The 14,086-nt window shown below is 32.6% G+C and overlaps 1 protein-coding gene and 1 non-coding gene across 2 annotated transcripts in view; one reads left to right on the top strand and one right to left on the bottom strand.

Moving 5' to 3' along the window:
- The window catches only part of EXOC1 (exocyst complex component 1), a 67,300-nt gene that overhangs the window by 18,033 nt on the left and 35,181 nt on the right, over positions 1-14,086 (bottom strand). Inside the window, 6 exon segments of the mRNA XM_037829847.1 lie at positions 1,463-1,691; positions 2,187-2,263; positions 3,379-3,486; positions 4,105-4,268; positions 5,529-5,573; positions 9,529-9,634. Coding sequence (XP_037685775.1) covers positions 1,463-1,691; positions 2,187-2,263; positions 3,379-3,486; positions 4,105-4,268; positions 5,529-5,573; positions 9,529-9,634 — 729 coding nt within the window.
- On the top strand, positions 12,269-12,330 carry LOC119530703. The gene has a single exon (XR_005216093.1). It is a non-coding gene; the product is annotated as a U7 small nuclear RNA (small nuclear RNA).

Below are 14,086 nucleotides of genomic sequence, written 5' to 3'. Positions count from 1 at the left end.
TAATGCTGTACCTCTATATTATACAGAATCATCAGTATCACAGGCCCAAGTTTTCTCTTCCTCAGTCAACTGTTGTGGGGGACTCCACAACTTAGCCAGGTTGACACATCACAACTACTATTATTTCCATTACCACCACCACCACTGCTGTTATTAGCTATCAGTTATTAAACCCTTATTCTGCTCTAGGCAACACTTCATGTGAACCTACAGCTACACCTACCCAACGCTACATCTTGTGCTTAACAGTTATGGGCTACTGGGGTGAAAGGTATTACATGAAGTAATATTTTACTGATAAAAGCAACTAAATTTTCATATTCCGGAAATGTACAGTCTTCTCATGATTTAGTGTTCCACTAAGTTACATGGGCCTCATTATCTTAGCCATTAAGTAGCATTTTCCTTTCCTTTCGTCTATCTGCAAGCAGTCAGACCTTCCAGGTTTATTACCACCTCTGGAGAAGTGGGGGCAGGGGAAAGATAAAACTCTACATGGTCAAATTCCATAATATTTCAAATAGCAAGTGAAATCATTTGGTAAGTAAGAAGGATTAATAACCCTATTGTGGTGACATTTAAGTTTTTACAGTAGATATATTGCTATCATACATATTTTCAAAAACTCAATATGTATTATTTTATAAAAGTACAAAAGATAATATATATGGTAATAGCCATTAATATTTTTCTCTTTCATTACACTATGGATATACAAGAGCTGGATATATTATGTAACTTAAAGGTTACATAGCAATTTTAGTGATTTCATTGGTTTTTCAGTTCTTACAACAGGAATATTCAAAAGATACATACCCACTTCTAAATACTAAGTATATTAATAAAATGAAGCTTTTTTAAAGACCTGGCCTAGTCCAATTAATACTTACAGGCTTATCAAAAACAAAAAGAAAGTTGTTAATGATTTTTTTAAACTATTAGAATGGAGAAAATTGCTAGAAATTATTACAATTTATTCTTAAAATAAAGCAAAAGAATTACTAAAGTTATTAAAAAATAAAATATTAAATAATGTATATAATCAGTTAAAACAACCCAATTATTAATTTTCTTACTGGAATATATTAAAAGAAGAAGAATAACAACAGCAATAAATACAAGTGATATTTTCAATTATCTCATTAAATCAGTGGTCACTGATCAGTAAACTGAGATGTCAGTAAATCCCCAAACTTAATTACCTAGATTTCTAAGCAGCTGTTATCACTGGGCCACCTACACCAGCATTTGTCAAGATTCACAGCGTCGATGGAAACAAGCTGGCATAGTGCCAACCAACTCACTCTGTTCAGATATATTACAGTCAACACTCTGAGTTAAGGACCTGGGGGACATGATCATCAGATTGTCCAACAGAAAGGTGGGAAACCCAATTTAAATAAATACATTCACCTGTTTTTTGTAATTATTAAAATTCTGAATTATTAAAAATAAAACTTACAATGCATTTGTCAAAATTCCTTTTGACAGTCACCAAAACATTTCCCAATGTAGTACTTAGAAAGGAAGCAGGGTCCACATTTTGTGCAGTCCATACATGATGACTCATTTTGACTAGCATGTAAAGGGAATTAAAGCTATCAATTTTATCTCCTAATGCGATTAGGTTGTTCAGTTCTGGCTCAATGCAGCGAAATATTTTAATCATCATTTGGCGGATCATATCTTTCCTGTTCAGAAATCACACAAAATATAAAAAGTTATTAGAAGCTTCAAGTGAATTCACCTTTAACTTTAATCCACTGGGTATACACAAAATAACTAAAATTTTACATTTCAAACTAAAAATTTCCTAAGATGTGGAACTAATTACTCTTCAACAGTATTCAATATAAAAATATTTTATTAAAGTTAAGTTTTATCACTCAAAATAACTTTGTCATTCATAAACTTCCACCTGAAATGTGCTTTTTGATTTCTGAGAAACACACTGCAATTCAAACGCTACTTTTAACCAGCAGACATTAGAACTGATTGCATTCTTTGTGATTATTGTAGTAAAGAAGAGCTGAACCAATAGGACCAATTTTATCTAACCCAGTAAAATGTTCAGTAAGACAATGGATGCACATGTCAGGGCTCTGACCCTTAAACGAGCAGCACTGATCTACGCTTGATGTAAAGTTTTGCTTTTCCAAAATAAACAATAGACAACAAACACATACTCAGATGAAACAGGTAGTGGTGTGCCAGAATTATGTTGCCGTGATAATGTTCCTCCATCCAGGTCCTCTGCTTCAGTCTGCAAAAATTATCAGGTACTTTACATAATAAAAGACCAACAATTGGACTAGTTTATATAGCAAAAGCCTGCTCAGTCTTAAAATTCCTAGGAGAGAATACATTATGAAAAATAATAATGCTTAAAGGTAGTATTGCTGATAAAGCTATACAATTATGTTGTTTAAGAATGTTAATGCTATTTTTTTTTCCCTTAACAAAATTCTTTGTTGTTAGATTTTATCCAAGAATTACTGTGGGGTGAGAAGTTTTGTTTGTGTCTGTGCACAAGGGTCAGGAGGCTTTAGGTGGAGCATGGGAGGGCAGCTGAACAAAAAAATAAAAAACTTCTAGTAACAACTTTCAGAAGAGAATTACACAATGAAAGAAATCTCATCAATCATTCTAATAAAATTTCAGCATTTAAAAAATGGTACTAAAAAATTCTTACAGAAGCCAATAAGTAAGCTAATTTAGCATCATCACCACTAACACCCTCCCCCCAGCTATTTGCAATATCAATTAATTTCTCATTCATTTTTCACTGCTTTTTACATGTTGGTTCTCCGAGGCATAAATTTTTTAGATGACCTTATTCGAAAAATCACTCTTGCACTGTGCTTTTAAGTTTTCAAAATACTCTGCCAAATCTCCCCTTTTGCTCTCCTACATTGATGTCTCCTGAGAGGAATGCTGAACAGGTATTAAATTCATCTTACAGGTGAGGAAAACTGTGGCTTAGATAATTGGCCTACGTTCTCATAGCTAGTTAGTAACAAAGCCATAACAAATATTTGGATCTTCTGAGTCCTCACTTTTTTTTTTTTTTGCTAGACCATGGTAAACACGCTCAAACACTATACTAACTTGTAAATTGCTATTTAAATAATGTTCTGCAAAGACATTTTCCCCTCACTAATTTAGCTAACGTTTAGGTTTAAGATTCAGGAATATTAAATTAGATCCCCAAACTCCAGCTATCAATGTTCTTAAAATCTTGTGATATGACAAAAATTATTTTTTAAAAATCCTTATGTCATAAACTCCTTGTCTATTCTGATACTGAAATTTTGACCATGTATTAATTAGATTACATTACAGATCATAAATACCAGCCAAAATAAATGTGAGCCATACCATAGTTCCAGGCATACTTTGATGTTGCTGCAGTTTGAAAAATTTACTTATGAAGTCCTGTTCTGCTAGACATAGGGGCTCCAGTTCACTTAGTACTTGTTCAAAGATCTAAAGAAAACCAAAATGATCTATGATGAAAGCACTTCACTAAATGCTTAAAATAACATTCTGTATTTAATTCACTTCTCTGCAGGGACCAGATGCAATCTCTATAATCAAAATAGAGTCTCAAAGACAAAAATTCTTCCAGGATTGATTGGCAGACAGGGAAATACAGTATTATCAAGGTATAAAAGGGCCACAGAATATACCTAAAATAAAACTCAATTACTTCAAATCTGGAAAGAGGAAAACAAAGATAAACTCCTGTTATTTATTTAACATAATGCAAAGAGAGTTAGCTTCACAAAAGCTGTTATTTCCTCTTTACTTTGTAGCTGCTCAAAGAACTTATTTGAGAAGTAAGCACTTCAAGATTTATAATAAATTTCAGTATCTTTTCTGTTACTCAACTGATAAGTCACATTGAACATATCAGTTGTCTAGTATTCCTTCCCCAATTCAGAATTGGAAAGTCATAGATGGTTAATGTTTAATAAAGCCAACAGAGCTCAGATCTTTGAATACACTTATTGAATAAAATTCAAAGATTTCAAGCAATAACAAACTGCTGTTAAAACAGAAAACTAATGTTCATGTCTAAGAAGTATTAATTTGTTATTTTACCTTATCAAATTTGGTTCTGTCAGCGACATCAAGATCAGAGGTTGACATGTTTCCCATATCCAGCAAGGAAGACGACTGAGACCTGCGATTCCCTGAACTCTGAACGCTGAGTTTATTTAGACTAGAAGTAGATCCAGTTAATTTCCCAGAACTTCCATGAAGACCTAAGAAATAATGAAACTTTGAAAGCTGTAACCTTTATGAATGAAAGACCCATAGCAAAAATCAGGGCTACCTTCTACTGTCTTGGTCTTCCAAGGCTTTATGTCACGTTAATTAGTGTACAAGTCTACTATATGGAACAGGCTAGGGAGTGTCCTTATCTTTCACTAACATTTGTGTCCTATTTCTAGGAATATTGTAAAAGGAAGCAAAAACTAAATAGATCCATAGTATAGGACTGAAAATGACCTTAAAGATCATATAGCCTATCCCTCATCCATCCCATGCCTGGTGACATCTCTAGGGTTTCTTTCCTACTCAAAAGCCATGAATTTGGATAACGGTAAATGACTCCCTTGTGTACTAGCTACCTAACATGACCTTATTAAATTTCTGAAGAAAACTGCTATACTGTATTACTTGCCTCCACATTAAATCAATATTAGGTTGAACCATAGGAAACTGCCAATACTTAATCATTTTTGTCCTACCAAAAAAGTCAATTACATATGGTTCAACTTAACACATTCCTGAACCCAGAAGTTCTGCTTTTACAATAAGTGAATTGCTGCCCTGCAGTTCTCTAAAATCTAACGAATAGAAAAAAATACCCTGAAAACCTGGTATAGTTAAAATACAACCAAAATGTAATGCATCATTAACCATATCAATATGGGATATCTGTGTTTAGGTATTATCTTAGGTATCCGTAACAGCCAAGAGGAAAAATGGAAACAGTACAGCTGGACAATATCATATATATATCCAGGAATTCAAGGATGCAATTTTTACAAGAAAATGTAATGCTTTTATTCAGAATTAAATACAAACAATAAATAAAATATTTTTTTATTCTTATTGAATAGTTTTCTGAGAAATATTTGCTGACCATTTGCTGATGGTCAGAAGGGATAAATGAGGATATAATAGGAGAATTAAAGAAAAACTTTGGGTTCATTATTCCAAATCTGACCATATCTATAAGAATTTTTGAACACTCTGTAAACATAGCCTGAAAATAGAAATATAAGGTTAAACCTTTTCATAAATTTCTAACACAAAGTTCTAGCATCAGACATAGAATTTTAACTATATTACATATTTCCATACCACTACCAACATACTGGCTTTCTTTCATCACATATGTAGCAATCTGAGTATTCAGTATTTTTGGATGCTAACTTTTTCAAGACAAATAACTAAATCTATACATTGAACGAACATGTATTGAGAATACCTACTAATACACTCAGCATACTCACTCTCTGTTTCCTGTTTGACAGCACTTTCTTTTCGAGGCAGTGTAGCTGTGATGGATTAGGTTGCAAGCATCAAAGACAAAGACAAGTTAATAAACTGCATTTTGCACAAACCATGCAAAACAGGAAGTTAAGCTCTAGTTTAAAAGACACATGCAAAGAACCATGAGCATCAAGTAACAAGAGGTGCAAACACATGTTTAGTTGGTCAGCTACTATCTGAAAAAATACGAGAGAAAAAACTTTACTTGTCTTTTAATGTACTGTTTTTACTCAAATATTCATATTTGTAACCTCTCCATACTTTTACATTTTTTTTTTTTTTTTTTTTTTTTTAGGTATATGAAGGCAGTACACTTAAATTTTTAAAAACTGTGATTTGGAAGTTTTGGTTTCTTGAGAAAATATAGTTCAAGTAAATAATTTAATACAGTGGAAATTCATTAGAATGAAGTTGAAGATTTAGACATTAAATGCATCAACAGTCTCACATTCCTTGAAAACTCCTGAAACGAATCTCCATTGTAGTAAATAATTTTATACTACATCTGATAAAAATTATATGAATAGGATTTTAAAACCATTTAAAAATTAAAAACAAGTATCAAGCTCAATTACTTAGTAAATGACTTTGTGAACACTAGAATGAAAGGAATATATCATAACTAATTAACAGGAGATGGGGGGGGTGGAAGGGTAAAGCCCAGGGAACAAGCTTAATCTGAGCACTTTTAGGATCATTTGGCATTTATTTTATTCTAAAACTTCTCTCTTTATAATACTTATTAGACCAATTTGAGAGATCATCTTGTGAAACAGCCTAAACTCAAAAGTTAATGTGAAAGGCAAGGAAAGAAATTACAGAATGAAACAGAAAATTAAAGACTATACTATAATCTAAAAATATCTTAAAAACAGAGAACAACGTGTCAAGTGACACTCTCCCTGCAATACAAAGCCATGCTTGAAGGCAAAAGTCAAAGTATGAGCTATAATCTGTCATACTAGAAACATGTATATTCTAAGAGTTTTGGCTACATGAAGCTCAAAGGTATATAAAGCTGAAATTAGCTAAAGTGGCAAGAGAGATCATGCTGGAGCTACCATCTAGCCAATCTGAACAGCACCTTCCGACCTTAAGATGTCACTATGCTATATTCCACAGCAAAGCATAATACTTCACATAGTTTTTTTTTAGTAGCAATAAAAAATACATTCACTAGTAGTGCCCATTGATTACAATTCATGGCTCATAAAAACAGTCTATCATTTATTAGCAACAATACGTAAAATTTTAAATAACTTTTAAAAACCTCCATGGAATATAAGCTTCATGAGGGTACGGCCTTTGTTTATTGCTGTATCTCTAGTACCTAGAACAGTGCTTATTACATAGCAGGTAATTAATAAATATATTTTTTGAATGAATCTTCCAGCCAGCCCTGATTTCAGTCTTGGAGTCAAGCCTCCCTTTGAAGTCAACAAAATTTCTTAGTTCAGTGGAGAAACATAAAAAGGAAAAATGATTTAGGCCTACTGTTTTCAAGATTTGAAACATTAAATAGGAAGGGAGTGGCAATTATTTAAATGCACATATATTTAAATCAACTAAAATGATACATATGTTTTATCTCAGCTATAGAAAGAAAAAACAACTTGTGATTTTAAAAAGAATTACTATATTTCCTTTGCCTTCTATTTCATTAAGTACATCTGTAGAATACAAAGGGAAAAAAAGCAAAATATCAGTCCTGGGTGGGTGGTGGTGGTGGGGAATTTCACAACTCTGAGGTTCTCAAAGTAGACCTATTGATTTTTAAAAAAGACAATGGCCTACATAAAGACCTTGTCACAGACAATACAATTCTTTCCAGCTGTCTTTAACTTATTTTAACTTACTTGAACTAAGTAAATGTTAAAGACCGGAATCAAGAGTAATTCAAGAGAGAGGTATATTTCCCTGAATCTCTATGATTATAATGACTATACCGTTTGTTTTCATAAGATACAAACTGACTTTCTATTCTCATCAGCATCTATGACACAGAATTCCCTGAGCAAGTAAAAAACAAAACACATTTTTATTTATAATTAATTTTGATTCATTGAAAATTATCTATTAGTTTCATTTAAACAAATCAAATCACTGAAAAAATATCTTTAAAAAATTAATTCTTCCTTATTCAAAACTTCTCAAATCATTTGTATTTAACTTGAAATTCATCTTTAAAACACTAACAAAGTTAGATCTTCCAAGATGAGCCAAACTTTTTATCCTTTGAATTCTGTTTATTATTTAGCTTTTCTTCTCTTATAGCTGATGACATCTAAATAACTGAAACTAATTTCCTGGTGCTATCAATTGTCACAAATTACTCTCACCTTATTATTTAATAGATACATAGAAAAGATGTAATTTAACATTTTTAAAAGATAAAAGTTCCTTCTAAATATGTATTAGGTTAATTAAAATACTTTTAACAAGATAATTTAAGAACTTCTCAAGGGGTAAGAAAAGAAAAAAATTAGGTCTCTAATAGGTTAATGCAATGATACCATTATATAGTATTGCACTTAATTTAAAGTATATTTTTATTACGTCATTTTCTTAATATGAATCTTAGGTTTGACGAAGTCTCATGAAACTGGGATTAATGAATTTTAGAAAAGTTTCCCTTTTAAGTTTGGTTTCTACACACTGAAGAAGAATTCTTCCAAAATCAAATGGTTCACTAACAAATGGTGACAAATATACTCAATGAAAACATTAAACATGTAACTGCATTAATAATATGCTGTTTACTAAAAAAAAAAATGCATAACATATCCACAATGAAAACATTAGCAAGAATATAAACAAACTGCTGTTTAAGAACAATTAACCTTTAGGATGAGTTAGCATTTCTGTTTCCAAAAGCCTATTGTCCCAAGATTCTTACCAGTATCTTACCAAAGTGCAGCAGATATACACACAGATTCAAACCATTTCAAATGTCTGGACTAGTATAATCAATACATTAGTACTTCATTTTTAAAAAACAGAGAATTACAAAATAATTACCCACTAAAGACAGTCTTTTCTGTCTAAAGAACAATGGAAAGATGCACTATCAATTTTCAATCTCGTTTCCTGAAATTGCTCAGGGCATAGGCTTCTTTCAACAAGCAAATGCTAGACTCATTATTCTAAAGGGGAGATATGCAGACACATTGGGGAGTACACATGGTAGCCATTTAAGGCCAGGTTTTGACTTGAATAGGCACAGAACTCCATCCATAAGGAACTCCAGGTATGGGTGCATGCAAGAGCAGACTGCAGCCTCGGCAAATCACCTTCCTTACAACTTGATACTTTCACTGGCTATCCTTTCAAATAATGTTTTTGTTCAGTTAAGGTGCTTAGAAGCAACAACAAAAAAAATTATGTTAAAAAATATCCCTTTGAAAGAATATAATCACAGGAGAAATTCTGGCAACATTTTTATAGCCTTTTGGAGGAGAGAAGACACTTAAAACTTGCTTTGTGATTCAAGGTAACCAGTGAGAAGTAAACAGAAGCCAGGAATTTCTCTGTTTCCGTGTGGAGAGCAATGACTTAAGAGGTCAGTGACTAACCCCCAAATGGTATAAAAGGTCTTTCAGGGTGTCAGAAACTGAACTCTCAACATCAGGCTCATAGTCTAATACTTCCTCTACCAGATGGGACATCATTTTCTGGCCAACCGTGTTTCCTATGAATATATATGTTTAATTATAGTGTGAATACACAATCGAATAACTGTCAGATTCACATACACAGAATTTTAATTAGTAAAAAACATTTACAGATATACAAAATATTTCTATGAAATATCTATAGATCAAACCAATGTAGTTAGACCTGCTCTTTCATTAATTCTACTGTATCTTATACCACCTTCCTAAAAAGTTTTAAATTATTTGTCATGAATAAAACCACTTTTAATATGAAAAGATGACAATGAACTGAGGTGCCTAGGCTTACCAAACTTCTTGCTTTCTTTAGTTGTGCCTGTCATCTTGATCTTTGCAACTTCAAAAAAATCTTTGATTTCTCGCTCATACAGTCGTGATAAATAATCCATGTAATTCTTAAAATAAAAGTAATGTACTTTTTATTAATAAAACAAATATAACAATTTCCATTTTTCAATCCCCACAAATCCTTCATGCTTGCTTTAACTTTTGTGGTCTAAAACTCTGATGCATTTCATAGGATATAAAAAGTAGACTATTTTTCTATCTTTTAAAAAATTGCATAGGCATTATAACATTAACAATAATTTACAAAAATATGAAGTAAAAAAACACTTCCATTTTCATTTTTACATATTAGCTTTCACATATTTTAAATGCAGCTGCAATCATACTGCATAGGTTATTTCAATCAGAGCTATTTTCACATACACAGTCCACAATTTTCCAGTCTTCATGATTTGTTTCAATGACTGCATAGTATTCCATTTTACTGATAAACCACAATTTAATAAACCAACCCCCTAGCACATGACACGTTTCTGCTATGACAGGCAATGCTGCAATAAGCTTTTCATCTCTAATGAACTGTTTCCTCGGAATGATTTCCTAAGAGTGGAATTAAAGGACCAGAGAATGTGGGAATCTTTAAGACTCTTCTTCCATATGGCCATTTTGCTTTAAAAGTGATCAAACTAATATACAGCATTAATGACAATGAAGGAGTACATTTACTTTCCCTGAACCCGTCGCCTTGGGGCATTACCCTCAAATAGGTTATTTTCAATAAGAATTTAGTGAGTATATCCTAGAGTTTTCATAATTAATTTATTTTCTTAAAACAGATTTGATTTATTCTAGTTTAAATGAAAACATCTATTATTTGTATAAAAATTCATTTATTCATCTTCTTATCATCACATAAAAATATTTTATACCTTCAGGAAGGAGTCCTCAACAGTGAAAGACTATACATTTTTCCAAGTCCTAGTTAAATGTCATAGACAGACTGACTAAATTTAAATAAATCCACAGAAGAAACACTGTACCTGGTGATTCCTTTAAATTTATCATGGACTCCAAGCTTCAACTTTCTTTTTTTTTTAATTTTAATTTTTTAATTGTTTTTAATTTGTTTTTTAATTTTATTATTTCAAATTAACATATTCACTTTTAGACCAAGTTTTTCTTGATTTAAACATCAGTTGCATTTTTCAAAAGGTACATATTATGTAAATATTTCTATGTTAATTCATAGTTCACCACTGATTTTTGTTAGATATTTTACAAATATATCATTATAAAAAAGAATTTGGACCAAACAAATTCTTTCTCAATTGGTAGGCCATATACACTTCCCATATAATCTCTGCAAGAAAAGTAACCAAACCAGCAATGCTTCCCCCTGACCTTTGCCTAACTTTAAAAACAAATATAGGAGCAGAGGCCAGCCACATGCCTTCCCAGCTAACAGAGGTTTTCCAGATGCCATTGGCCATCCTCCAGTGAAGGTACTCAATTGCTGATGTGTTACCTTGGACACTTTATGGCCTTAAGACTGTAACTGTGTAACCAAATAAACCCCCTTTATAAAAGCCAAAAAAATATATATATATTGACATTAGGTGCTGCATGCAGGGGCTAAGAGGAATACATACTCAAAGTGAGAGACATTTTTCAGCATTTGGTCAATGAAAGAACTGATACAGTAACATCTGTCTGTGGCCTTTCCCATCAGTGAGTTCTGTTAAGTACCTGGAAAAAAAGGTATTCAGTCATTTGAGCCCACTGAAAAAGTGAGATAGCCCAATGAAATAGTAATTAATTTAGAGTGTTTGTAAGTATATATAAATATATATACATATATATTTATGGGAAAGGCCACAGACAGATGTGACTGTACCAGTTCTTTCATTGACCAAATGCTGAAAAATGTCTCTCACTTTGAGTATGTATTCCTCTTAGCCCCTGCATGTAGCACCTAATGTCAAATTTAACTCTCATGCATTTAAGCATTCTGTTACCTCAGGCAGTCTTTCAACTTTATTTTCAGCTGACTGTAGATTCTTACAGAAACCTCCATGTTTTACTTTTTCTCAAGTGAAACTTAGGCTGAGAGGACATCGGAGGAATCTTCAGGACTCACTGTCAACATGTGGACATTATTAGGAGAGGAAGGCTCATTTACTACCCAAGCATGGATGGATCATCTCTATTATTACCGCCTTGCAGACATAACCCAGAATCTCAGTCAGGGGTAGTTGTCCTTGGGAGGAAGGAATCTGGGTAGTTGAGCTACAGGACCAAAACACCCTTATTTTCCACAGGTCCTAATTATGCATAATATCAGAGCTTTGCTAAGATCCAGCCATAAGTACAAATGGGGCAATGGCTAGTGGTTCCTAAAGAATTTGGAAAGGTGGAGAAGGAGGGCTTTTCCCTTTCCTGCCAAGAAGTGTGAGCCGTGTATACCTAACCACACTGCAAAGGGCTATCTGGATTTAAGTTTTATTTTTTTACTAAAGAAACACTGGTTTGTTTGTTTCCCCTTTCTTTTCTTCTTTCAATCGTTTCTTTATTCTTTCTTTTTATAATATTCCTGTTTTTTAACACTTTAGCAACCAAATTAGATTAGGAAGCAAAGATCGTCTGTCAAAAACTTAAACTACAGGATGAAGGAACACATTCCTGGGAAAATTAATCAATTTCATAAAAAAGCTCATTAATATTGTCAATCAAAAATACTCTGATAGTGTTACAGCTCTTTTAGAATTTGTCTAGCAGGTTTTCTGGCTTTAGCTGGAAACCCCCCCCCCCCCCAAAAAAATACTCTGAACACAGAATGATTCCATAAATCATCTAGGTTGGCTATAGTCTTGTTTCTTCACTTGAAATTACATTCATTAATACTGCATTATATATAAAGATAGGGCAGTAATACTCACTGAGAACACAATTAGGCAAAAAGCTTATTGATTACTTATTTGAATATTCACTAGGGGATAAAGCATTTGTTGGCACAAAACTCTTAAGGAGATATACTTTATCTTTAATTATTCAAAATATTAATCCTCCTACAACTTCAAAAGGCAAGGAATTCCAGTAATGTAAATATTTTTCCTTATAATATCTCCAAATCAGAATTCTGTTGAATGAAAACAAAACAAAATAAAATATAACACAACAGTAGAGTTGAATAACACTTAAAAGACTAATTCTGAGAAATAATCTTACCTAAATAGATAGCAGATAAGATGCAAATAAACACCTGAGGAGATGAATATCTGTTTTGAAAAGCATTTTTATTATAATTTTTAAAATATTATTCATTTTGTCAGGCTTTATGCCCCTTTTATCATTTTATTTTGGAAGCCAAAGGAGCCAGATTTTACTTTAAATGGGTAAAGACGCTTCGAACAGAAAATCCAGAAAGACTGGCATATAAGGATGTCCTATTACCAAATATGTTGACATGAATGCACTGTTAGGAATGTACGATTTGCCTTTTTCTTACCATTACCCTTCCCATAAATTTCTACTTAACCCTTCTGCTTTCTCCTGAAGCATGAACCTAAGATGCTTGAAGGGAGTTGTAATAATTATTTCAGTAGGTATAAAAATAAAATGGGTTCATGTATACACATTAATTCCCTGGGAGAAGATAATTTTCATTTAAAAAATACTTTGAAAAGAGAGCTCCTCTCTGAATAAAACTGGGCAAATACTAGCAAAACTAGGAAAACTTTGTGCTAGCAAAACTAGCCAAAAAAAAAAAAAAAAAAAAAAAAAAATAGGGTGACTGTGTTACCTAATTCCCAGTTAGGAAATTTTTGGACACAAGCACATGAGTGGGGAGAAAGAGCATTTACATTAACAATTCCAAAATCTTCGCTCTACAATATAAAACTTTGTGCTTTTTCAAATTCAAGAACATCTTTTAGGACCACACTGCCTATATAAATTATTACTAAAAATTACTAAAAATTAAAATGGCTTATGCATACTTGGATTTTCTATTTTTAAACTCCAAACTCAAAAAAATGTAAAAAATATTTTAAATGTTTCTTCAGTGTTTTTTTAAATTAAACTGTTCAACCAGGAATATATTTTATATATTGGAGTTAGAGAGGTAGCAATTCTTGGCTCCATTTTTTAAAAAAGTAACCCGGTTAATTCCTATATTAAGGTCACAATATGCATGCCAGAAAAGTACTATACCTTTTGGTTTCTTACTATTATGGACATTTGTTAAATCTAAGTCAGATCATGTCACTATTCTGCTCAAAGCATTCTAATGCCCTCCCACCTGCCATCTTACTCACAGTAAAAGCCAGACTCTTATACTGATGGTCCCAGTCCCTTCCAAATCTGCCCTGTTCTACCGCAATCCTTATCACCCCACCTTCTGTCCTTCTAAGGCTCTGCCTCTGGCTTACCGTGCTCCAACTCCTTGCCTACTTGATGCCCCTCAAGCACAGCAAGCTCGCCCTCAACTGAAGGCACTGGCACTGTGCCTGCAATGCTTTCCCCCAGAAACCCACAATGCTCTCTACCTCTTATCCTTTAAA

The sequence above is a fragment of the Choloepus didactylus genome, chromosome 3 (assembly GCF_015220235.1).
Source record: "Choloepus didactylus isolate mChoDid1 chromosome 3, mChoDid1.pri, whole genome shotgun sequence".
NCBI classification, from domain to species: Eukaryota; Metazoa; Chordata; class Mammalia; order Pilosa; family Megalonychidae; genus Choloepus; species Choloepus didactylus.
This window is presented reverse-complemented; position numbering and strand designations above follow the sequence as displayed.